This window comes from Poecile atricapillus, chromosome 11 (genome assembly GCF_030490865.1).
Source record: "Poecile atricapillus isolate bPoeAtr1 chromosome 11, bPoeAtr1.hap1, whole genome shotgun sequence".
Taxonomy (NCBI): domain Eukaryota; kingdom Metazoa; phylum Chordata; class Aves; order Passeriformes; family Paridae; genus Poecile; species Poecile atricapillus.
In genome coordinates this window covers 15,945,899-15,972,317 of record NC_081259.1, presented here as the reverse complement: position 1 = coordinate 15,972,317, position 26,419 = coordinate 15,945,899, and the positions used below count along the sequence as shown (strand labels likewise).

General features: G+C 42.5%; 1 protein-coding gene across 3 annotated transcripts in view; it reads left to right on the top strand.

Moving 5' to 3' along the window:
- The window catches only part of RORA (RAR related orphan receptor A), a 353,012-nt gene that overhangs the window by 311,298 nt on the left and 15,295 nt on the right, over window positions 1-26,419 (top strand). For all 3 annotated transcript variants that reach the window (XM_058846474.1, XM_058846475.1, XM_058846476.1), the window contains 4 exons: window positions 12,125-12,210; window positions 20,122-20,263; window positions 21,937-22,332; window positions 25,109-25,230. In XM_058846474.1, the coding sequence (XP_058702457.1) occupies window positions 12,125-12,210; window positions 20,122-20,263; window positions 21,937-22,332; window positions 25,109-25,230 (746 nt within the window). The remainder of the gene's footprint in view (window positions 1-12,124; window positions 12,211-20,121; window positions 20,264-21,936; window positions 22,333-25,108; window positions 25,231-26,419) is intronic.

Genomic DNA, 26,419 nt, shown 5'->3' with positions numbered 1-26,419 from the left:
TTATTAATCAGCCTCTGAAGACACTTTGAAAGCTTTTTAAGCATAAAGCATTAATATATCTGTTTGGAACAGCAAGCAAACTTGCTTTATCTACTACCTTTCAGTTGGTTTAATCATCAAGAGGCAGGAAATTAAATGCTATGAAATGAGAAGGCAGAAAGGGTTTTAATGAAGGTTGTAGCACCTAATCTGATTGTGGCAAAGGAAGAGCTTTTGCTAGAACTTTTTTTTCCACAAGCTTGTAATTTTCTAAAACGTTTTTGTGGGCAGCTACATTTTTTTCTTTCATGATCCTTGTCATGAAATGAAGATGGTTTTCAAACACTGAGTATATCATATATAGCCATCATGAGGGTATAGAGAGGCTCAGAAACAGAGCTAAGTCCAGGGAGATAGTGTGAGCATGGTTGGTAAGAGACATCACTGTAATATATGGTTGGAAGAAAATGTTTGGGAAAAGAGCTTTTGCTGTGACAGAAATGTTTTTGAAGCTGTTTGATAGACTGATGGTGCATTTCTTTTGTTGAAAGACAGAGCCCATAAGATTTCCATCTCCAGTGATAGTATCTTGTATGTTCTCCCTGGTGCAGTTTTTGGGGATGGCTCATAGTATTTTCTTCCTGTACCCTTTTCCAGGAGAGCATCCGAGGAATCCTTCTGATCCCACGTATATGCTCAGAGAGGTGGGGCAGGGACTGAATGAGGTGTCTTTCTTGGACAGAAAAACAAGCATATTTGTTCAGCAGAGGTTTGACCTTCTGTCATAAAAAAGGCTATGAGCTTTCTCTAATGTCTGTATTTGCTGGTGTCTTAATATGTATCAGGAAACATTTATCAGCTGTTGGTCCACTGCTTGCTTTTGACCTTCAGTAATATTTTCTCTGCAATGGAGGAAACATGGGGATAATTAATCTGTTTTGTGCTCCCCCTTCAAAACCTAGAGTGGCCAAGGATGTGGCTTCTTCTAGTGCCCCTCAGTTTTACCCATCCTCTGATGACCTCTGCAGAGGACTCACGAAGAGGAGTGTGACAAAACCACACACCTACACTGGAAATAATGGTAGCGGAAAACATCTTTGTATTAAAAACAAGTGACCCCCTGCTGTGTCAGGCTAGAAAGATGCAGAATGTGGACTTCAGGAGAATCTCTTGTGTGAGGTTTGAGGGAATCTGATTGTGATTTGTTTGCAATAGCCATAAATCACAGATGGAGCTGAAGAATTCACGCTCAGTATTGGCTGCTGGGTGACGAATCCAGGAAGGAGCTGTTGGAGTGAGTTAATAAATGAGTGAGTGCAAAAGGCTTTTTACTGTTTAGACTTCTGGAGTTGGTTTTGGTTGTTATTGTTCATCTCTTAGATGAATCATCTGAAAATGAAAATTTAAACTAGACATTTAGAGTGCACCTTTGTGAGAAACTAATGATTCTACTTGGCATACAGCATCAAAGGAAGCCTTTTTAATGACACTGAATTAATGTACAGCCAAAAAGAAAAAGAAAATATCTTAAAAATGCAGATGTAGTCACATCAGAATGATGGAGTTTCTGGTCTGGGTGAAATACTTTTGGTTTTTTTCCCTGCAACTTTTTTTTTTTCCTGGAATTAAATCTAGGTTTTTAGTGGTTTTTCATCAAAGTGGAGTTCTATTGTAGGGATGTGGTTTCTGCACCAGCCACGTTTGTCTGGCTTTAACTTAATCGTGCAGAGTCCCATTTCTCCATGCACAGTGACAGATCCTGCAATTTCTGCAGAGGCCAAACCCTTTATAAAATCCGTGCAGCCCAGCAAAACAGCAGGACAGGGCTGAATCATGGCAAACACTGTGAAAGGACAATTTTTGTGTTCCCACTGCTTTGTCACCTCTTCTGAGTTAGTTCCGTATTCCTCTTTCCAAGCTGCTGTGCTCTCTCAGAGGAATGAGCTGTTAAAGTGGAACTTAACTCGGCCAAATGGAAAGTACCAAGGAAAGCATTGTGGGCATTGTGATGGAAAACGTGTGGTGGGGATGGGTTGGTAATCAGAGAGCCTTCTAAGGAGCTGTGTCAGGAACTTTTAATGCTTGCTCTGAAAGCTCAGTGCACGTTTGTACAAGTGATGAAGCTGCAGTGGTACCTACCCACAGTCAGGCCGTGCTGTAGGATCATTGCAGTTCCCTCAGGTTCTGGGCTGACCACTTTGCTGAAGAGCGTTGTTGAAATTGTAAATAATTTTGACACTGTGTTGCAAATGATTGTTTTTTTCTCAGGTCTGTGTGGTTGGTTTGGTTTCGTTGTTTCCTTGTTGATTTTTCAATCAGGTACCTGTGGCTGTGGTCAGGCCTGTTCTGGTCGGCAGCCTAAGAAGATCACTGAACCGAGCATGCAGTTTTGCAAATGGATAGCATGAGTGTGTGTAGCTTCCTAACAAATCCAGTGATGGAGCTTTCATGTTGTATAAAAGGAGGTCAAAGTCTCTTGATCTGTTGTAAAAGACCTTTCCTTAGTGAACGCTGCTGTAATTCAGGTAGCAGCCGTGCGGCAACTCTTCACTTGGAAATAGGGGCCAGAATGACTTCCCAGAACTGGTCATCTAGGGCTGCTTGCAGCCTAGGAAAACTGATTCAAGGAAAGGTTCATCAGCTGATAGCTGAGTTGTAGCTGACTTGAGCCAGTGCAGCTTAGCGTTCGTGAGTGGCTGATAAGTTTTTCTTTGTTTTCCTACTACAAGTGAATAAACAGAAATGCCAGATTTTCCCCTAAGCCAGTTAATTAGGGAAAAGAAGGTGGGAGGACAGTGTTGGAGTTAACAAATTCCTTCAGTCTTCAGAAGACCAGGTCTAACACTCGAGAGTAGGAAATTATATCAAATGGGGGTTCTGTGCATTAATCTGTGAAGAAAATGTTGGGGTAATTTGAACTTTTCATGGTAAAATGCTGTTTCTTCAAGATTTTCTTTATTTAAGTCAAGTATTTATTCGTTTTTTCTAGAGATTTAGGAAGTTGGGCAGAAGTACAAACACATTTAAGCTTTTCAGTACAAGTTTATTTTTGATTGAAAGGGGGAGAATTAATTTACTGTTGTATAGCTAACTCCAGCAAATAAATGAATCCTGTTCTTCCGCAGATTTCACTCTTGTTTTGCTCTCCATTAATGGGAGGTGGTGAAAGATCAGCATACAGACACCAGGAAGGAGAGATTGGTGTAGATCTGCTTTTCCCAATGCGAGAGAGCAGTAAGCGGCAAAGACTACAAGAAACCTCAGTGTGATTGAGCATTCAAGGCCAGTTTGACTGCCTGGAGGTGCACACACATGGCCCCCAGCTCCATTCTCGGTGTAATTTTTCATTTGACAGACTATGTGCATGGGCTGGTTTGGGCAGCACAGTGGAACAGGTTGGATCACAGTAGAACTGTGATTGTGCCCTGCTGCAGGTGTTTGTCTTGACTCCAGGTTAGTAATCATCTGTAGGAAGAAATTAAGAATGTCAAAACAAGAGTGAACTCTAGAATCCTGTAAAAACAAACATGATGGATTCACACAACCCCTAGCTTGCTGCTCACTGGATAAACACAGTAGCAAATTGGAGCAGCAAAAGTCAGTGCTGGCAGTTCCTGTGGTAATAGCTCACACCTATGTTGCTCCCAAAACTTGTATTTTGTGTCATTTTATCCAGAGAAATGTTTTGTAGGTGTGTCACTAGACATGTAAGCTTTGTTTTTGAAAGTGAAAAAGGAAAGTAACAGAAGTCAGACCACCAGCACTCCTCTTGTACAGCTCCGCAGCAGCTTCTCTCTCAGCAGTGCAGAACACTTCAGATTCGTGGGGCTGGAGCTCTGCTCACTGGTGCCTGGGATCGTAAGACCAAAACCCAAGATCTGGCAGTAAGTAGCAGTCATCTGAGGTGGCTGTAGGTAGAGATAAAGGATGATTATACGGCTTACAGAGGAAATGAAACACCAGCTAGCATCCCCATGCTCACAGCATAGCAGCACTAGTGAGATTATAGTCTCTGTAACACCTATTTCTTGACATGCAGTTCAGAGCTTTGATTAAAACTGTACTGTATTTCGTTTGAGAATCACATGATTTCAATGTTACTGTGTTTTCTTACAAAAAACTTTTTCTGAATTGTTTTATTGAACAAGAATTCCATTTAGCTTGGTGAAATATAATTATACCGCAAGCTGTGTTCATCGTAGCCAGTGTAACTCCTGTTAATTTTCAACCAGAGAAGAGGCAAATGAAATAATTGTTTATTCATAAGTACCTGAGAAAGTGAGAAGCCAAAACATGGCAGAAACAAACTGATGGTTTATGAAATTTGGAAGTCTGTTCTGACCATGTGGAAATCGTCAATCTTCAAGGTTTGGTCTCTGTGTGTTGTTACTGTGTCCGTCTGTTGTGCCTGGAGAGGAACAAAAGGGGACCCCCCAGAAGGAATTGTTGCATTTGTACATCTCTTGGTGTATATTTCTGCCATCTTCATTGTTTGTGTGCAAGTTCATGAAAGTAGTAACAAAGCTGGAGCTTGGGGAACTCGGTAGATTTTGCAGAGTGGGAAGCTGTTAATTGCATGCCCCCGATGTACCAAGGGATTGACTGTCCCAAGAACTGCCCATCTGTGCTCTGGACAGCAGAACACCTGTGGATGTGGCAGGCCTGGCTGTTCTGGTTGAGCCCAGGCTTGGACTTCAGTGGTTTGATGTTACAGTTTGGTCTGTGGTTTAATAATGTGGCCAGAGTCCCAAGCTGCAGTTGTCTCTACCTGCCATTCCTTCAACAAGAAAAATCAAATCATTTCGCTTTCAGGTGCATTCATTGCTCAGTCAGGAAAGAGTTAGAATATTTCTGGATGGATAAAGACAAGACAGTGGAGAGATACGAGTGTTACATGGAAGGAAATTAGAATTATACAGTGTTGTACACGTTAATGAAAGGGAGCAAACATCTGAGCTCCTCTAAAAACCCTAGATCAGTTTTTAGCTTGTGTACATGAACACTTGCAGAAGTCCTAGATTGTTTGTATTGGGACATCATTTTGATTTTTCTTTATAGGAATTCAGAGTATTATGGTGATATTATGACATTAAGGGTTTACAGCGATTTTCTATTTGAATATAGCATTAAAAATAGAGACGTCACCACAACAACTTCACTGAAACAGTTTTGCCTTTTAGAAAGCCCAAACTATTTTCCATTATGCCTTCTTTCATTAGACATTCAGGTGTCTTTGTTGAAGCCAATGCTTCATGTAACAGCAGAGCTCTAGTTCTTTAAATTAAAATATATGTCAGTAAAATTTTGTGTGGCTTAAAGGAAAACAGTAATCCTAAACCTCAGTGATCCTGGCATGGGAATATGAGCTCCTACTACACTGTTTCCTTCCACGTGCCCAGATCAGACAGATGTTGAAGGAACTTACACTGATACCTCACAATCAGTCTGACAATCCCCAGAAGTGCTCAGGTGGTGCTGTGCTATTTATCCTGTATCTTCTTTAATGTGGATGTTTCCAGCATTTGGGAATGCTGAGCAGTGTCAGTGACCTGCTGAGGGATCCAGCTGTGCCCAGGCCCACAGATCTCATTGTGGCATTGCAGCATTTCTGCCTCGTGTGTTTGAGGAGTTGCTCATACTTTACTTTTAATTAATACTTTGGTGGCCATGTTCGTTTCTACTCCACCCATCACACCCACAGACTTCAAAGGATTTGTACCAGTATAACCTCAGTATTTATTTTATTACCAGTGTGATTTCCTAAGGAAACAAGGCTTGGAAAGGTTGTTTGTGTTTGTGTGGTTTTCTGTCCATCACCCCGATCTTCCCCATTTCCAGAACATTTCAGCCAAGCTTGAGAGCGTCAGTGGTTCCAAAGATGTGAAAACTGAAAATCTGAGAAAGTTCCCCATCTGATCCCCCCAAGAGACAATGTGCAGCTGTGCTCACCCTGTAACAGAGAGGAAGATGCAAAGAATATTCCATGTGCTTCTGCTGGAATTTCAACCTTCCTGGGCCCCAGAAAAATCCAACCATGAGACACAAATCTCTTTTGCTAGTTCTTCTCTAGAGCTGTTTGTTGCCAGGTCTGTCACTGCAGTCTCCATCAGGGCCTGCTCAGGATGTCTTTATGATGGGGATTGTGTCTGGAATAAACACACCTTCACACAAGGAGTTGATCAAACACGTTCAGTGTGTTCTACAATCCCCTCAGATGTCTCCCGAGCAGCCATCACCCGCAGAAGCACACGGGCTTGCAGTGTTTCAGGGCGTGTGAGTGGCCAGATGGTCACTTCACAGCCTACGTGGATGGGGTGGGCAGAGCTGTGCTGCCACCAGTGCTCGGTTCAGTGGAACTGCAGCGCTGGGAAGCTGCAGGTGTTCGGAGGCGAGTCATTTGCAGCCAGCTCAAATTACTTAGGGTACATGACAGAGCAAATTATTTAGGTAATGAAGCTGAAAATGCAGGAAGATTAGAATATTATATAGTAAAATCATTCCGTGTTAATTCAGTTTGTGATCAGATATCATGTTGCTTTAAATACCACATTACATGCAGTACCCTTGTTTGAGCCAATGAATATGTATGAATATGTCACTGAATATGTATGCCTCCTAATTTAATCAATATACTTACAAACAGCACTAGCAGGGATGTCTGGCACAAAGTGCATCCCTCTAGAAGCAGGTTGGCCCAATTTGCCAATGTTTCACGTTCATTTCAGAGCCCTTCTTGATTAGCTGTACAGCCATCCACAGCAGAGAGGCTGGGCACAGGTGAGCCACATCCAGGGAAAGGGCTCAGAAGAGTTTCTGCAGCCGGGGAAGGGATTGCTCCTGAAGCAGTGCCCTGAGCCCCAGGAGGTGCCAGCTGCACCCTGCCTGCTGTCTGTACCCTGCTGCAGCCTTAGGGCAGGTGCTCAGCTCAGCTGGCAGCTGTGCTTAGCTGGGGATGCTTTCTCCACAAACCCATGCACAGTGCCCATGGAGGCTTGAAGGAGTAGAGACTGATATGTGCTTAAGTCCGTCCATACTGAGTGGAGAAGTGTACACCTGGAATTTCTGCCTTGGGAGCTGTGACCAGGAGCTCATTAGAAGTGCTCGTGTCTCAGTGGTGCCAGCGAACACAGGCAGCTGGGACCCCAGGTACCCTGGCAGAAGGGAGCACCTCCTGCACCAGCTTTCCAGAAAACACTTTTTAAATTCAGAAATAGTAAGACACAGTAGGATTTGCCTTTCACCTTCTAAAAGTAAGGCTTGTAATTAAAATATCATTAGATTCTTTCACTGTTGAATGAAGAGGAGGCCTCTCCACTCAGGGGTTTGTGTTGCTTGTTATGAATAAGATGAATCATATGCCCTTTTTCCTTCTTGCTTTCTATTTCTCCTTTCCTTTCCTCTCTTCCTGCCTTCACTCTAGAGGAGACAAGACAATTAACTTCATTAATTACCCAACTTTCTAGTTCACTCAGGTCAGCTGGGCAGATCTCCCCTAAAAGGCAGACATGGGACCAATTCTTGCATCCACAGAGCCCTTCCCAAGATACCAAATCTTTGTGTGCATGTTCAATTTTAAAATTAACAGTGCAAAAACAGAAGGAGGGAAGGAAAAATCCTTTTCTACCCCAAGACAATTTGTTCACTAGAAACAAATTTTTTATTCACAAATGTTAATGGGGAGAAAAAAACTTCTGTGTTTGGAAAACATTTTTTTCTTTTAAAATGTGTTCTTCAAGGTGAACTGGTAACACACTTTCCTGTGCTGAGGCTCAGTATGTTTCTGTTTAAGGGACAGTACTGGGGAGAAAGGTGACCTGTGCCTTGCTTGGCTGTACAGGCTCTTGCCCTGATCTGAGTCTGCCCCATGAGTTGCAAAGAGAGAAATTGAGTATTATTGTGAGCTTGTGCAGTGCACTCCCTTACAGATACAGAAATAGATTTTCTAACTTCTCTACTGCACAAACTGGACAAGGAATAAAACAACATTTCATGATGCGGGAATTAAGACAAAGGAAGAGGCTAGAGGTCTCTAGAGGATTTGGCTGGGGGAGGGAACTTGAAAAAGGAGGCAAACCCAGTGAAACTGTCCTGGGTTTGGGGAACAAAGTCCCCTGGAGCAGGAGGGAGTAAGGCATATTGTCCTGTTCCAGGTGCCAGCAGAAGATGTCATGGAATGCTCTCACTGGCTGGCTGCTGGCATGTTCCCTTGGAATTAGGTGGAGGCGATGGTTTAAGCATACCAGAGCTGCCTCAGACAGTTGCCATATGAAGACACAGTGGATGGAGGAAGAAAAAATGTTCAGGGGGGGAAACACTGGTTTTTTCCCCCCTGTAATGCTTGGTCTCAAGTCCTATTCAGTGTGATTTTGAGCAGATCAGGGTCCACACTCCTTTTTCTGGAAGCTTGTCTGACATTTCAGCAGGAGGACAGTTACCAGGCAGTCTGGTAGCTTGGACCCAGCAGCTCCAAGTGAAGGCGCTTGACCTGGGGCATGTTGGTGGGTGGAAAGGCATCTCCTTTGCTGTGGAGATGAGCTTGCTTGACATCAGTGTGTAGGGATTGCTGCCTTCAGGCCTTGGAAGGTCCCTTCTTTCTCTCAGGAGCCCTTTCTGTAGCAACTTGTGTGGTGGTGGGTCTCCGTGCTCAAGCTTCCATTTGTTGCTCTTGGTGCTTTGTTTGGGCTTTTATTCCTCCTCTTTGCTGCCTTTGGCACAGGACAGCCTTGGTAGGATTGTGGAGCACTGTTATTTCAGGGTGTGAAAGAGTCCTAGGCCTTTAATCTGGGAGTACAAACTACATCTGTCACCTGGGTATCTGTGGCAGTTCCTAAGCAACCACAAGAGTTTATTTTTTTCTGCAGTTCATATTTAAGAAATAATTTGCTCATGCATGAACCAGCCTGAATCAGCCTGAGCACCACCCCAGGAGACAGAAATTGTAAACTGTAATTTAGGCTAATTCTAGTCTAAAGCATGAATTAGAGTATTTTATGTAATCTTGAAAAATATACCATATAAACAAATGTAAGCAGAGAACAGGTACAATTAATTTGAGCACAGTAGGAAGCTTTAAGTAACTCTGGGAATGTGAGAAACCAAGTCGGAACATATTCTTGACATGTAAAAATATTTCCCACCTGCCTTGTTTGCATAAGAAGAAGGTTTTAGCAAGTACATATTTGCATGTCAAAGTTAAAAGTGGGGAAAATATTTTCACCCTTGTAAGAAAAAATGCATAATCTTGGCACAGGCAATTTGCATTTAGTAAGTTTAAAGTATCTTAAGTCCTTTCATGCTGTATGGGAAGTGTATGAACGTGCGACAGGGGTTCCATTTCAATGAGTTGATTTGCAAAGGCACCACGTGGAGCAGTAATTGATCTGATCTCTCCCTGCATTAATTTGTCCTACAATTGGTTGTGGCAGTCCCCAGCGATTCGTGCTTCTGAGATTCATCCATTGTCCTGCATCTCAGAGTGCAGCACTAAGTTGGAGTTTTAAATGCTGTGTGCCTAATTGAAAGTAAGTACCTTGAAGATGTAAATTTGAGGAAATCAGGAATTCTAAAACTATACCTGATTTGGTGCCGGCATTCATAAAAATGATGTTGGGCAAATGCTGGCACAGCTGGAGCCTGTGAATCTGTGGAGATTCTCTTATACCAGTAAAGCAGCCTGGAAAATGCATTTGGGACTAATTATGGCACCTTTTAGACTATTACTAACCTAGCTTTAGGCCATCACTTTGAAGGTATGTTACATTCCTTCAGAAACACTCTGCAAATGTCCTGTTGCTTAAGAAATAGGGATTGCATAGACAGGCTTCATGGGTGATTTAACTAACATGCTGGAGATTGTAGATAAACTAGATCCAATTATATCATACCTATTCAAAATAAGGCAGTAATTATGTATATAAAAGTGAAATGTAAAAAAAAATACGTTGCCATGTAGCTGTGGAGATAAGCCTTGTCAGTACCCTGTCCAAGGAGCTGCAGAAGGCTGCTGATTCACTGCAGCAGAAGAGAAAAATAATCATATGTTGAAAAGGCACAACTGGGATTTGGTAGAGCTATTCTAGAATTTGCCCACAGGATTGCTCTCTGAATTTGAACTGCATATGATACAAATTCTGAGTTTCTGTGAATTTCAGCCTGTTCTTCAACTTGTTGATGTGAAGGGGGTTTTATGCTACCCTTTTTGCTACAAGCTCATGAACATGTGAGGCCCCAGTAATAATTCATGTAGCACATTAATGAAACAGCACACACGTCATTTTTCCCTTTTATTAGTTCACTTCCTTCTTCACTGTGTTTAATGTGTTAGCTGAAAGCAAAGTGAAATTAAAACCATTTTTGGGGAAGTAGTATTTCCTTCCTTAAGTATCTTAAACAGACCTCTTAATTTCAGCCTGTTATTTTTTTGCTGCAAGGATGGTGGGGGTTTAAAGGTCAAGGATGCCAAGGTCCTTCTGCTGGGAGCAGATACAAGTGGTGTCCCACTGAACGGGGCTGCTTGGAAAGCTGCTGATATGGAACTGCCTGGCAGAAGCCCTGGAGTCTGTAGCTGTTGGGCACTGCCTTCCCCAGCAGATGATTTTAGTTGCTTTCGGGTTCCCAGGAGCAAATAGATCCCACTTGTGTGCTGCTGCTGCTGCTCAGCTGCCCCTTTCTTGCATTTGATGTCACCTGGAGAATATCTTGAGTTGGTGCTGTGCTACGAGTCTTCTGGGCTTCTGCTTTATAATTATCTTATGCTTTGGGCCAGATCCTGAGCTGTGTCGTGCTGCAATGAAATGGAGCACACAGTAGCACTGGAAGACAATTCTTGATTAATAATAAGCAGCCAGTTAGGGATTCAATGACACGCAAAATGCAATGTTGTTATAGACACGGCTTTTTGAGAACAGAGTACAGCTGAAGTTAAGCTAATGCACTGTAAGACAGTAGTATTAGATGTGATACTGTGTGTTGTCACAGACTGGATAGCTGGAAATTGGATGAAAGAGCAGCTCCCTTAAACAAGGCAGCTTGTGAATGGATTTGAGCTCCTGACGGAGGTGAACAGCACTTGTTAATGTGTCACAGTTGCAGACACAGCAAGAGTTGCACTTGTACTGTTCCGACTAAGCCACATCCAGAAAACTGATGCAGCTTCATCCTAACACACTGCGGCAGAGCAAGGGCTTTCCTGGGCTTTCAGTCACCTACCTGTGTGTGCTGTGTGCAGTGAGCACTGCCAAGCACGTGTGAAATGTGCCCTGCTGGCTCTGATCACTAAAGCACTGCCTGTGTATGGGCTGCCCAACACTGCCAGCAAAACAACTACAGCCATGTACTCCAACAGCAGCTGGGAGGTGTCCCTGAGCATGCAGGAGTCCCTTTTTGGATCCATGTATTCACACAGGAAGGTGATTGATTTAGGGATAGTCACACTCCAAACTGAATTCAGCAGCTGGGTTTATGTGTATGAATTTATATTTATCAGAGCTTTCGTGATTTATAACTGTATGGCATTTTCCAGACTGTACCAACTCCTCTGGTTTCAGTCAAACTGAGTGCTGCTGTATTTTCCTGCCTTGTTTTTTTCTGTGGTAGATAATACACAAATAACTCCCTTTTGATTCAGATAGGTAATTCTTGGGTTTCTCATGCAAAATGGAGTTGCTTTTTGCCTCGTAACATCTATTTAGGGTTGGCCAGTCATGTGAGCTGGGTGGATATTGGTGGCTGTGGTAAAGGTGCTGCATTTGCTTCCAGGTAGGGCAAGCTTTAAAATTATCTGCTATGGTCTTGCATGAAGAAACCTTGCAGTTGGAAGAAACCTTTCTAGTGTCATCTTAGCTCTTTGGCCAAAATGTGAACTCTCCTATTCTTTTTGGCTTTGAAATGCTGATTCTAGCCTTCTTGTGGGTTCTTAAACACCTTCTCAAATGACCCATTTTAATAACCCAAAAGCTATTATATAACGAGCAGCCATAATTTAGTCCAAAGCTCTAGGGGATCCTTGCAGTTCAGCAATGAATAGTTAATGCAGTATAATGTTTAGCAGGTTATTAGTTTTCACTGTACAAATGCTGATCAGGGAATGCTTTTATAAGGTGTTTAAAAGAAAATGTAATTAACTGGTTGCGTGCTTCTGTTGCAGCTCAAATTGAAATTATTCCATGCAAGATCTGTGGAGACAAATCATCAGGAATCCATTATGGTGTCATTACATGTGAAGGCTGCAAGGTAAGCTTCTAAAATATTAAGTCTGAAAAGAAGCATTTAGCCTTTTGATAGTGATTATTTTCCTTTTTTTTTAAAGAGCAAGCATTGCTCCTAAGTTGAATATAAAATTATTAGGGATTCTGAAGTACTGGTTTTATTTGGGCTTTAAATAGGACATTTCTAGCACAGTTACACTGCTGCAGATTTTAGGACAATCCTCAAAATCACACAGTTGTGCTAGGTGTGCTGTACATTGTCTCTTGCTGCATAAGCAGAAGAGAGTACAGAGAGATGATCTGCTTGAGGCACACCACCAAGAGCCTGTTCAGAACATTCAGCTGAGGGAGGATGAGTCTGGCTTGCTTCAATCTCCCTGTCTGGTTTTGCTCTGTAAGTTGCTATGAAGCTCTGTTGAAACAGGTGAGAGCTCTCCCCTCTGTTTTCTTTTGCACTGTGCTGCAGTTACAAATCTATTCTGTTTGGGAGGGGAGACAGTGTTTCACAATAGCAGGTGCTTCTGGTGTTCAGCATGCTCAGGTTTTGCTGAAAGCACTGCCTGTTCCTTGCAGGGAAATTGCTGCTGTGTAAGGTTTGGGCTTTGAAGTTTTTCCTGGAGTTGTACCTTTGGTAAATCTAGTGAACAAGGACTGCACTAGAAGCACTTCAGCTTGGTTCAGTGTGTCTGTCACAACCAGGAATTAAACTGGACAGTGCCAACACCAGGTGGGAGTGAAGCTGATCACTCCTTTTGATCCTTAGTGCAGAATTACAGCGCTGGCTTGGGGTGACACAGTATGCACAGCATGCTCTGGCTTGTTGCTTGGATCTATGTTGCAATCCCATACTGATAGGGTTTCGCCTCTTAATCTATACTTGAGCTATGAAGAATTGATGATTATGATAGTTTTTATTCTGCTCTCTTCACCTGCTTGATATTAAAACCCATCTTCAAAAAGTAACTTCCTTGCATTCACATTATAAAGTTCTCTGTTGTGTTTTTCCCAGGAAGACTTTTGTGTTTTCATTAACACATTCTCTCAGTCTTGTGGAAGTATTGGTAACAATGAAGGAAAAAAATTAAATGTAAGAATCTTGGAATGATATGGGAACAGCACCTTCTGCCCTTTGTGACTGCTGTTGCTATGGAAAATACAAGAAATGCACTAAAAATGCATGGATAACAAAGTGGTGACTTTTTCCAGCTTTATGTTGTTAAGCAGCCTTTGTCAATTTTCAGCTGTGGGAAGTGCAGACATTTGTTGTAAGAATTCTGCTGTTTGACTGTCTTGTCAAAGATCAAGTTCTGTTCAGGGTCTGAGAGCTCTTTAAATGGTCTGGGACCAGAGTACCTGGGAGAGAGATCCATGATGAGAGAGATCCAAACCTGAGTGCAGACACAGCAGGGTTAACGTGGTGCTGATGCTTGGCCAGGCCTCCCCACACGGGGCTTCTTGCAGAGCAGGAGCCCAAGGACAGGGAAGCTGCCAGCTGTGTTTTCCTTCCTTCATCTTCATGCACTTAGCGAGAAATGTGAGTGCAGTATCCTGTCTTTTAGAATAAATTATTTTCCTTCAAATGCTGAATAAATCAAGATCTTCTGGAGCTCTGTGCAATCCTCTGCTTCTGAGAATTCCACCAGAATGGTCAGCTGGTGAGAAGGGCAAAAGGGAAAGCAAGCAGGCAGGGATGCTCAGCACACTGAAACCCATTTGAACCTTGAAAGCAGTGTGAGAAGTAAGGCAGTGGCCCAGTGAATGATTTTGGCATTTTCTCCTCCTCTTGAAGGAACACAGTAAAGTTTTGTAGCCATACCATTTCAGACAGAATTTTAAAGCAAATTAATATCAATTTAGTCAACCAAGTTATCTTCCTTTGAGAAGCTCAGTCCTAAAGAAGCTCAATCTTATTCAATGCCAGAGCCCAGAGGACCCACTAGTACTGACAGACTGGGGTAGTGCTAGTGGGCATAAGTCACAGGAAGAGTTTGCATGATCATGGCCTAGGCTGCATTTAAAATGCCCTACTGTGACTGATTCTGCTTGTGCTAAGCTCTTCCACAGTAATGTCAACAAAGTCTCACCCAACAGAACTATTTTGGCTGGTGAAAAGGTTGGCATAGCTTGGCTTCTGCCAAAGCAGCCAGGTGTGGATTGGTATGGGTTTCTTCTCCCAGCTTTTCTGTGGCTGTGACTGCTGCAGGTTTGAGCATGCTTATGTTGCTCTTCATCTTATGCTAAAGTTTCCTTTGTAAAAAGTACTTGGCTGCAAAGACCTCATTCCCAGTCCTGTGCCCTGGCTCCTGCAGCCGATGTCCTGCACAGTCCCTGAGAAGTCAGTGAGGTTCTGCCCAGGTGCCACAAACCCAGCCAGGTGCATCAGATGGCAGAGCAGGGCTGTGGCTGTCAGAAGGGAACAGCTGTGCTGCTGCCCTGCAGCCAAGCCTGTCAGGAGTCATCTACAGGCAGCAGCAGCCACGGCAGAGTGGGGTGTTTGCAGCTTGGGCTGCTTTCACTCCAGTTTGGCACAAGCTTTAATGTTACTTAATCCTAATGTTAACTTAAATGTTATTCTGTAAATACTGATAACCAGCAGAAATATAATTTATTCAAAACCTGAACTTTTAGTTGCAAAGACCTTTTGCAGCTTTAGTTGCAGTTCTGATCTGTATCACAGATGAAATCACAGACCAGCTCTTGTCAAATTGACTTCTGCTGATCCTTCTGCTCTTCTGCAGCCTTGCAACCCTTGCATTTCACAGAGTTGAAAGTGTTCTGACCAGATTGAGCTGTTGCATTGCATTTCACATAACTAGACATTAAGATTTGTAAAGAAACTCATTAGTGTTTTTTGGGAAGTTTTCGTTTTCTACCTTGCTATGATGTTGCTGGCTGTTTTTATGAAGTTAGTGGCAGTGTTTTGCACAGGCATTGAGTACTCCCAACCCATCAGCCTATTTAGCTCAATTTTAATCTTCCTTTAAAAAAGCAAAATTTAACCCCTTCATCATCTCCCCCTTAACTGAAAATTTGAGCTAGGCTGTGTTTTACACTTGATCTAGGAGGGCTTCTGTGGCTTATTACAAATAAAATAAATTTTTAAGGAGAAGGTTGTTGTAAGAGCAATGCTGACAAAACTGGTATCTGTATGGAGCACTTCACTCAACCATTAGCTGTGGGAACCCATTAACAACCTTCTGTGCTGTAGGAAGGACCAGGCTGGGAAAGGAGACTGGTTTGTACACATGCATGTTCTTTTCCACTAACTGAACGTTGAATTCAGTTTTCTGTTGTCATACAATGAACTGTAACATTTAATTCACAGATGCAGTTACTTGGGTTTGCTGTCAATAGATCCTGCCCAGCTGAGCCACCAATGCAGCAGCAATCCCTCTCTTTGCTGGCTGTATGCAGCTGGTCTCACTAAACCACTCATACAGGGCATTTCTGGGCATTTCAGATGCTTTCAAAGGTTTATCAGCACTGCCTTTTGTCTCTTGTGTCTTTTAAGACCCCAGATGATCTTGTTCATTGTAACTGCAGAGATGGTCTGGGTTCTTTACTTCAGGAAACAATACCTGATGTGCTGTCCCTGCCCATCTTGCTTTCATTTGTTGACAAACACAACCTCACTCCTGTCTTTATTACCAATGTAAAACCGAAGCCTTTTGCTCTGTTTTCAGTGACACCAAATAATTTATTAACACAGTTTATGAAACAACATTGTCATAGCACTTTCCTTGCTTCACAACTATAATATGTGCTGACGGTCATAAAAGGGTTAAAATCCAATTTGAATGTTTGCCTGTCTTTTGTATTATAGTGTGTTTTTCTGATGTTTCTTTGAAGAAAATTTGTGTTGGTGTTGGTTTGCTTTAGAAAACAGTAAAAGAATGACTCCCCCCAACTAATTGTTAATTGCTCAGAATATTGCAAAACTTAATGATACGTGGAAGTCTTTAAGTATTAGCCATAAATCATGGGATTATGAATAAGCCTTTGTTGTCACAGGCTCGCATACAGTCATTCCAAAACGTCTGCCATTAGGATGCAGCAAGGCAGCTGTCAGCTGTTTTCTTGTAATTAAACAGCCAATGAGCAGCTAATTAAGACATATGTGTATACAGAAGTGGAAGTGGGTATGTTAATGAACTGTAGGAATCAATTCATTAAATGAAAATTTGTCAAAAGACCAAACATGAGCTCAGTGTTTGAGCCCATGCGCAGAGGGGAGGGAGCCTGTGCGGTGCCATTTGGGATACGAGGGAAGCACAGCTGGCTCAGGAGCCAGCTCAGACACCAACATCTCCAGTGCTGAGCAGAGGAGTCACTGACATTATTAATAGACTTTGCTAAAACTGCTATTTACATTTCAAAGTCCTTTTTTAATAAGTTGTTATTCCAGCTGACTTGCAGATGAAAAGTTCTTGTGCTGGTTTTTTCCCAAACCTGATTTTGTGGCAGCGAGTGAAAACCCATAGACCGTGTTGTGTATAAATAGGAGTCTGAAACGCAGGGACCAAGCTGTGGCTTGTAGTGTGCTCTGCTCTTCTTCTGGCACCAAGTGGATCCATCTGCAGGAAGGGGAATGTGCAGAGCTCACTGACTGGGGCTGGATCTTTGTGCTGACACCAGGAGGGGCTGAGACTCAGCCCAGGTGTGCCACGGGCCAGAGTGCTCTGGCACCGGGGCTCCTTCGGTGGAGCAGCAGCTTTGTCTCTGTGCTTGATCAGGAGGGGTGGCTCTGCCTGGGCCCATCAGGTCACATGAAATAATGGCTGTAAACATGCCTGCAATAAAAAGCATGTGGCCTGGGCTGGCTTGCATAAGGCTTGAATGTATACACGTGTACCAAGCATGCATCCACCTCCTCCTTCCTGGTGGAAAAATTATAGCCAGCTCCATGCCTCTGGCAAAAGCGAGGGAATAGAACAACAGAATAAATAGTGTTTCTCCTTTTAATAAAGAATACCTAGAAAGAAACTGTAGGTACTTGCAGAAGGCTCCTATAATAGGGGCTTTCCCACGTGCCTTAAAGTGATGTGAAACCTCAAGAACCTCGAAAAGCTTACAAAACTCACAAGTAAAATGACAGCACCATAGAACAGGAAATCCTCACTTGACCTTCATTGTCAATTCACTCCCAAATCTCAAATACCTGTGTTTCTGAGCTCTGGACAAGTTTAGATTAGTTTTTGAAGTTTGTGGCAAGGTGTCTTCTTTCTTTAGCTATTGCTGATGTTTTCTTGGGTTTGTTGTTAAAAACACTCTGCTGTTTCTCTCGTTTGGAAAGTGCAAGTGCTTTTAAAGGCCTGGGTTCAGGCATTTCTGCTCTACTGGAAATCTAGCTTCCAGCTATAACTTAGCTGACATATTGTACACTAAAATGTATTGAGCAGCTGTGTCTCTAGGGAAAATCTGGAAAAGGAAAAAGGCCAGTATTTTCTCCATTATAATACTAAAAATAATCCTCAGCTTGACAAGGCTATTCTTAATAAAATATGCCAAGTGGCAATTCAGAATTAGTGTATGTATATATATCTCAGCTAAAGGAAGACATATGGATCCTTGAGGTTATTGGGACATGTTAGTTTCACATATTGTTTAGACTCATTTCCAGAATCTCAGAGGTGGCAGAGGGTTTCATGCAGCTTGTGGGTGAGAATGTCATTCAGTGTAACTAGAAAAGTGTTTGGAGAACTGAAATTTTCAGGGACTGATGCAGAACCTTGACTGGTCACTGGTCAGCTCAGTCCCTAATCCTGCTTTTCTGGTGAGTGGCTTTGCACTTGGAGTTTAGTGGTGAGCACACTTGTACTTGCGTAGAATGACAGGCTCCACTGATGGTGCTCCCAGAACTGGAAATGAATCTATCTGCTTAACCAAGAGTTGGTTTCTCTAGAGGGATCAGTTGGGATGTTGGAGTGGTAGACATTCCCACAGTATTTCAGGTTTTCTGTAGGGTGAAATGCATTCAATTGGAGCTCAATATTTCAGTCTCAGTGACAATTATCTCACTATTGACAAACATGAAACAACTGCTTGAAAGTTCTGTCATATAGAAACAAAGACCAGGAAAAAAAAGGGTAAGAAATTATGTACAGGAATACAGGATTAAAGGCAGCATCTTCAGATTCTTATTTTTCTTTTTATATTCCATGTTTCCCCAGTAAAGCTTTAATAAAAGGGGTGTAGTCAACAGACTGGTTCCCTCCTGCTAAGATGGAGCAGGGGCTTTGTCTCAGTGTTTTGCCATGTTTCTGTCTGCAGGCAGTTTGACGGGAAGTACTTGACTACTCGAGAATTGTCATGCAGAAGTCCTTCCTTTGTTTGCTTCACCAAGTATCTGTTCGTGTGCTGAGGGACTCCAGCATGAAACCTCTGAGTAAATAACAAATTGGTAAAAGTCCAGCTTTAATTAAAAGGTGCCCAGCCTTTCCAAGGAACTATTTTACTTTGCAGCACTGTTAATTAATCCATTATGTGGCAACGTAAAACTAAAATAGTGTGCTCACTGCTCTCAAATGCCTCTTTAGAATGACTACATCTTTGCAGAATCCTTGTGAAGTAGGTATTACACACACAGCAGCTTATGTTTGGGCAGTCTGTGGCAAAAGGATGAAATGGACTTCAAAGCAAACAGCTGCAGAGCAGTTAATGACGTGCACCCTTGGAGGAGACAAAGTTGTAGCTGTGCGTAACCTTCCAGCTCCAGCTTTCTTTGGAGATGGGGTTACTCAGGAAAGAAATCATGCATAAAACGTGTTTTAGCTTTGCCCCTCCTTAAGAATCTAAATCCTGCACAGAATTGAACAAAATCTGGGCTGTCAGCATCAAACTAACTCACACAATAGCAGCAACAGGTGACAGCAGCACCAGTGCAGTGACCATCCCTCTGTCCTGGGCACTAGTGGGGCACCTCAAGTGCTGTGTCTGGTTTTGGGCCCCTCCTGACAAGCAGGACATTGAGGGGCCAGAGTGTGTCCAGAGAGGGGCAGCAGAGCAGGAAAGGGTGTGGAGCACAGATCTGTTACTGGTTTTAAGTCTGATAAGGAACAGCTGAAGGTGCTGAGATTGTTTAATCTGGAGAAGAGGAGGCTCAGGTGTGACCTTCTTGCTTTCTATAGCTCCCTGACAGGAAGATGGAGCCAGATGGGGGTCAGGCTCTTCTCCCATGGAGCCAGCAACCAAACAAAAGGAAATGGCCTCATGCCATTTAGGATATTAGGAAAAAATTCTTCACTGAAAGGGTGGGCAGGCATTGGAATAGGATATCCATGGAAATGGTGGAATCACGATCCCTGGAAGTGTTCAAAAAGGCATGTGGATGTGGCACTTGGGGTTTAGTGGTGAACAGAGTGGTGCTGGGGTAACGCTTGGACTTGATGATCTCAGAGGTCTTTCCAAACTTAACGATTCTGTGTTTTTAAACAACACGTTAAGAAATTGCTTTTTGTAGGAGAAGCTGTTCAGCATCTTGCTGTATATTTTTAAACACATACACACTGGTGAGGCTGAACATCAGAACCTGCTACTGTCACTCCAGAGAGCAGAACAGGGTGGTAGCTGTTGAATCCTGCCTATTTTGGAGGACTATGCCATCCCAGGAAAGATAGGAAATCAAGGCCTATAATTAGTTTTGTCTCATTTGGTAAGAGCTGGTGTACCATATGTAATATGGGATCTGTAAAACCAGTGAATAAAAAGTGTAATTCCTTTATGTGTTACAATGCTTTTTTACTGAACTGTTTCTTGCTAGTTACTGGGGTTTTTTTCTAAGAAAGAAAAAAAAAAACCAAAACCTTCAGTTTTAACTTCCTTTAGTTGACTATAGAGCACTTGAACTTCTTTTCTGCTAAGTATGCTACCTTTCAGAGTCTTTATTTGTTCCATCAGTCAGCAGCTTCTTGACCTGTATTTTGCCATTGCATCCCAGGGCTTTTTCAGAAGGAGTCAGCAGAGCAATGCCACGTACTCGTGTCCTCGGCAGAAGAACTGTCTGATCGACCGGACCAGTCGGAACCGCTGCCAACACTGTCGCTTACAGAAATGCCTTGCTGTGGGGATGTCTCGGGATGGTAAGTGCTGCTAACTTGGGGCCTAGCTGCAAAAAATTAACGTAAGGTGTCGTATGATGTATGGGAAACGAAAAAACATAGCATTTATATGCTAATTGTGCATTGGGTGATAGCTGAACTCACTCATCAAGTGAGTTTTAGATGTTGCTATATATTTTTCTATGTTACATGCTGTATGTTTTTAGATGTTGCTGTATACTCAAATGTATCTAAATCATGTACAAAGTTCTAGGATTTCTCTTTTTTCCTATTTACCTATTACAGTTCCTAGTTCAGAGCTTTGGTCATTTCTTAGGATGCAGTTTTTTAGTCTCATGTGAATACTGCCTCTGTATATTCATTCCAACTTAAGTCACCTCCTGTAGTTGCAAGAAGCACTGCCTGTGCATGGGTACAGATCAGAGCTGCTTCACAGTATTGACAGAAATTAAATATTCGTATAATGAATAATGGGAAAAACGCAAAGAAAAAAATAATGCGGTATTTTTTCAAAGACAGGCTTCTAAAGGAAAGACGTTCCAGTGCTGTTAATATTAAGCCCAAAATTGCAGCTCGAGTAGTGACGAAAGCCCGCCTCTGCCAAACAGTTGCTTATGTAATTCACTCAGAACTGGCTTTGCAGCTGAGACTTGCATGCCTCCCCCACGGATGGAATGGAGCTGCCACCACTTACCCATTTGAAGACCTGACTCAGTCTTTCCCTCTGACGCAGTGACAGCAGCACTGCATCTTCTACAAACACATAAAACACATACACATTACTCTAGGTACATGAGGCCCGACCAAGGAGATCGTTTCCAGATGGCACTTACTTCTTGAATTAAATTGTCTTTTTCTTTTTTATTGGTCATGAGACTAAAAACCTGAAAGAGTTGATCATGCAATGACTAGTTCCTCCAACACGTTTGCTTTCCTGTAGAAAAGCAGAAGGCAGTAGTCACCTTTCTAAAGGATGAAGCTTTTACAGCTGCTAAGGTCCTTGAAATCCCATGCTGCATCTTTGGGAATTCCCTGGATGCTGCAAACCAGTTGCTGGTGGCTTACAGCTGATGCTCCTCAAAGTCATAGTAGTGTTGTGGAGATACCACATGCACTTGAGTGCACACACACAGAGCTTTAACAATTACTCATCTACTAAGTATTTTTGCTTGTCACAGAGGTGCTGAAGGCAGGTTTGGTGGTTCTTCCCACATGCTTTGGTCTCAATCCCAGTAAAGCTTGCTGTTGATACACTGAGATAGAGCACAAGTTTTGGCACCACACTCTGGGTTCACTGTGCAGCGTGGATGTACGGCTCAGCTGGAACTGAACAGTTGTCTCATGCCAATGTGTTCTGGTTTAGCTCTTACATTTTTAGGTAGGGCTTGAATGCAGAAGAGGTGCACCTGTCAACCTCAATGGACATACAAGAGAAAATCTTTCCAGTACAGAAGTGGAAAGTTAATGAATTAAGCTAAACCAGTGACTTCTAATGGTCCATTTCAGTGGCATGTCAAGACAGTCTTTTAAAGAGCAGGTGCTGCAGCTGTGTACCCATAACTGAGAAGCGTTTCGTAGGTGCATCCTGCAGATTTGGGGTTTGTGCTGTATCCTTCCATGTAGTGTTTAGACTCACAATTAAAGGGTGGTGATGGACATGTAGAGATGTAATCTCTTGTGTGTCTGTATTTCAGCTGTAAAGTTTGGTCGAATGTCAAAAAAGCAGAGGGACAGCCTGTACGCCGAGGTGCAGAAACACCGAATGCAGCAGCAGCAGCGGGATCACCAGCAGCAGCCAGGAGAGGCAGAACCGCTCACACCAACATACAATATCACCACCAATGGGTTAACAGAGCTACATGACGACCTCAGTAATTACATTGATGGGCATACCCCTGAAGGTAGCAAAGCAGACTCTGCAGTTAGCAGCTTCTACTTAGACATACAGCCTTCTCCAGATCAGTCGGGTCTTGATATTAATGGAATCAAACCAGAACCAATATGTGACTACACACCAGCATCGGGCTTCTTCCCTTATTGTTCTTTTACAAATGGGGAGACCTCTCCAACTGTGTCCATGGCAGAATTAGGTAATGAGAGAGAAAAGCTTCCATTGTAATTGTCTTAACAGTACCCTTTGGATTAAAGTGACACATGTAGCCAGGTGACAGTGAGAATGCTGCTTCAGTAGAACTGTGGGCATGTATGGTGTGTGGCGTTCTTGTGTGAAGTGCACAGTAAACACCCTGATCTCGGGGCACACGGGGGACTCCTTACTGCTCTGGACTAAAGCTCCCAGGGGACTGTGGTTCATCAGCTCTACCAGTGTTGCTTTTGCTTTCAGTCCTTGCAATAGAACCCTTGGAATACAGATTAAGAAGCTAATTTTTTGTGCTGAGAAAACAGATAGGTCATTTCTTTATTTGCAGATTATTTTTTAACCATTTTATCTCCTTTTTCGTTACCTCAATACTGTTACTTCTAACAAAAAGTGATGAGGCTGATTTTCTTCTGCTCTTTACCTGAGAAAAGCACCAGGCTAATCTGGGGGCAGTTCTTGTCACTTGTTGCAGAGGATCTGGCCCCAGATACTGAAGGACATTTCTGAATGCAGCAAATTTTGATAATTTCTCTAAGAGTCTTACAGTAACCACATTAATTAGCACATTTTACTTTAAACTCTTCCCTTAATGATTACACTAGTGCCGAATTCCTCAAGTATGACTTGTCAACAGGTGAGACTGGAGTTAGAATGTACTGTGTGAACTGGTTGTAAACAAAGTGGAACAGGACATCAGAGAAGTGGTTTCATGATTCCCTTACTTATGTAAGCAGCCAGGCATTTAAAACTGATTCTTAAAACTTACTCAAGCTACATTTTTTCTAATTATTTTATTATGAAAACCTAAAAATAGTTAAAAAATCAGATATTCCACATGAAAATTTTGTTTGGTTTATTTTGGTTTTTTTGAGAAATTTTGCAGAGAGGAAGTCACAAGAAGCTTACTTTTTAATGTCCTCATGTTGCAGAATGCTGTTCTCTGCAATACAATTTGTCCTGACAAATTATTGCCAAAATATTGTGTCTGGCTTCAGTTCAAATAATTTCAGATAGGTAAAAAGAAGAAAATGTCAGGACAAAGGCAATGCTACTGGCTTTGTCTTAGTGAAATGATTGCTAATTTTCTCATGGAAAGTATTAAAAAGATCCACATTAAACCCACAGGGGGAAAAAAAAAAAAGGGGGTTTTCCCTTGTAGGCCTGGTGTTGGGCTTGGAACACTGGCCTAAGCTATGTTTGTCCTGTTGCTTACCCTTACTTACATAGTGCTTCGTTTAAACCTGCACAGCATGGTTTGGGTGCCCAGCACTAACATTACTGAACAATGTTTGAAGAATGTTTGTCTGCCAGACAAAGGTTTCAATTTAGAAAGGTGTGGCTGTTCAATGAAAATATTTAGGTGTGTGCTGAAATACAGTCCTGAAGTGAGGCGGAGCTTTTTTAATAGCATGGGAATATTTCACCTCCTGTATCCTGCAAGGGCACAGGGATCATGCAGTCAGCTGCTGCTACCAAGAACAAGTGTTTTAACTACACACTTGTTAAAAAAAAAAAAATTGCTCCTAAATACATCAAAGCTGTGGTGACAAAGTATAAATTATGTTGTGTTCCACCTTACTGATTGTTCAGGTAGCACATATAATCTGATTTTACCTCATCTGTACATTAAAGACTTTTCAGGTAGTATCTTAATCAAGCTACCGACAGTCTGATTGGTCCAGCAGTTCAGTTTGTGAAGAGCTGGGTTTGATCATTACCAAACAAAGCCAGTTTCACAGAAGACCCAGTGCTGCAGTCCCTCAGAAAACCTCCGTGGTGTAGTGACCACCATTCCTGTTTGGTTTGAGCCTTCATTTTCAGTGGCCTAACAAGCAGAGTTGTGTGAGACAAGTCCCCAGGCCTCTACTTGTCTTGTGCTAATATAGGAGAAAATGCCCATCTGAAGGGTCAGAGTAGGAAAGAGGAAGTTAAATAAAAGTGGAACGTGGGTATCTAAATTCTATTCAGACTTTTGAAAGTGTTCCTAAACGTTTTTTGGAACCAAGTTTTATTAATATATGTAAATCTGCCTTATGTGTCTTTCAATCAAATATAGCAGGAGAAAATAATTTTATTTGGAATTAAAACGTTGTATGGAAATTCTAAAGCACGTGCAGTAAACTAGATGACTACTCTAAAGCTGAAGGAAAAAAACCCCTAGCGTAGTGACTTTTTTAGTGTGTTATCTTAATCATCTGGATTCTCTAATAGATGCATTTTCCTGATACATTTCTAACGATATGAGAGTGGGAAAAGAAAAGGGGTAGCAGGCAGCTTCATGGGACCAGAGTCCTGTTTGAGAGCCCGCTAGATAGTTGGTAACTATTTCTCTGTCGGGAAGCATCGGCACTGGCAGCTGTGCCTGGCTGGCAGTGCCGCTCTGTCCTGTCCTTGGCAGCGTCCAGGGACAGCTGTGTGCCTCGCTCGAGGGGTGTCCATCACCCTGCTTGTGCCCGCGGTTTGCTGCGGCCGTAGTCCGCGGTGTGTCTCCGAGCCCGGCTGTGGGATGTGCCCGGGAGGGTTCCGTGTCCCCCCGTCCCCGCTTTGCTGCCGTTCCCCAGCGCTGCGCGCTCGCCCTCTGCCGGCGGCTGCGGCCACGGCCGCTCTGCCCGGAGCCGCTTCCAAGGAGACTCGGGCTAAAGCAGTTTCTCTCTCGGCTCACCCTCTCCCCTTCTCCTGTTCAACTGAAATATACGAGCTTTTCTCGTGTCTGAAGGTATAGCTTTGCATTTATAACGTGTGTCGCTTTCTGCTCTTTCTTTTAGAACATCTTGCACAGAATATTTCCAAGTCACACATGGAAACTTGCCAGTACTTGAGAGAGGAGTTACAGCAGATAACATGGCAAACTTTTCTGCAGGAAGAAATTGAGAACTATCAGAACAAGGTATAAAAGCATGCCAAGCTATGGCATGGTTTCTTTAAAGCATGGTATTTCCATAACGCACTGCAAAATTCACTTTTTCACTGCTTTCTCCTTACTATCAGGAATGTATATTTCTGTGTGTTTTAAAAAAAATAATCCAAAGAATCAAAAGCAGCAAGGTGGAAAGGATATCCTTTGCATTTGTGATTTTTACAGGTATAGGAAAAGGCAAAGACATTCTCCTGAAATCTGTCTCCGATAAAGAAGGATAGGAAATAATTGGCATTTTTCAATCCTAATTGGCATGTTATTTTATTCTCTTAATTTGTAATGCCCTGGATCAACAACAAGAAAAGCCAAGGCCACCTGGTTTGTGATGTTGCATGCTGTGTTTCGGTTTCAGTTTAGAAACACAGAGCTCCATCAGATTTCCAGCCTTCTGGGTTTCCTGTAATCCTGATTCATGCTCCAGTTGTCCCTCGGTGTTTGGGTTTTACCTGTGGAGCAGCAGCACAGCGCTGCTGTGCCACCAGGGTATTGTAAGATCTAATCAATGTTACTCCCAACGTGCCTTCCATCTACAAGCTACTACCAATTGGCTACTTTTGGAAAATGGCCTTGGGAAGCACTGCTAAAGCACAATGTTCTCTGAACATATTTTTCATTTCCACAGAAAAACATTTAACCTTTAGGAGAATAGTTTTTTCTACTTTCGGTGATTTCATTCTGCATTATTATCAACACTAGGAAAACTCACTGCTTGCATGCCTTCTTTATGTTGTTATCAAGATGACCTTCATATATGAACATCTTTACATGTATCCTTCTGAAGATGAGCTGGGTTCATAATTTGCATTCAGTACAAAATAGAGAAGCTGATAGGAAAAATATGATCATGCCTTGCTGGTTTGAATTGGTATTTTATTTTCATGCAGTGAATAAAATTCCCACTGAAATGACCGAAGTCATTACACTTTGACACTTTTGGCTTATGAAATAAAAGTGCCCCAAGCTAGAGCTCTTCTGATATGACTGAAGAAGTCTTCCATGGTTGCATTGTCACTCATCCACACGAGGTTCTGGTTTGGAGGTGAATTCTCCTTGTCTTATAAGCAGACTGTAGCCAGGAGTGTTGGAGAGAACTCACTCCATTTTGTTGTTTGTTTTTTTAGCTCAGTTTTACTTTCTGCATTGAGCTTTCCAAAGCTTG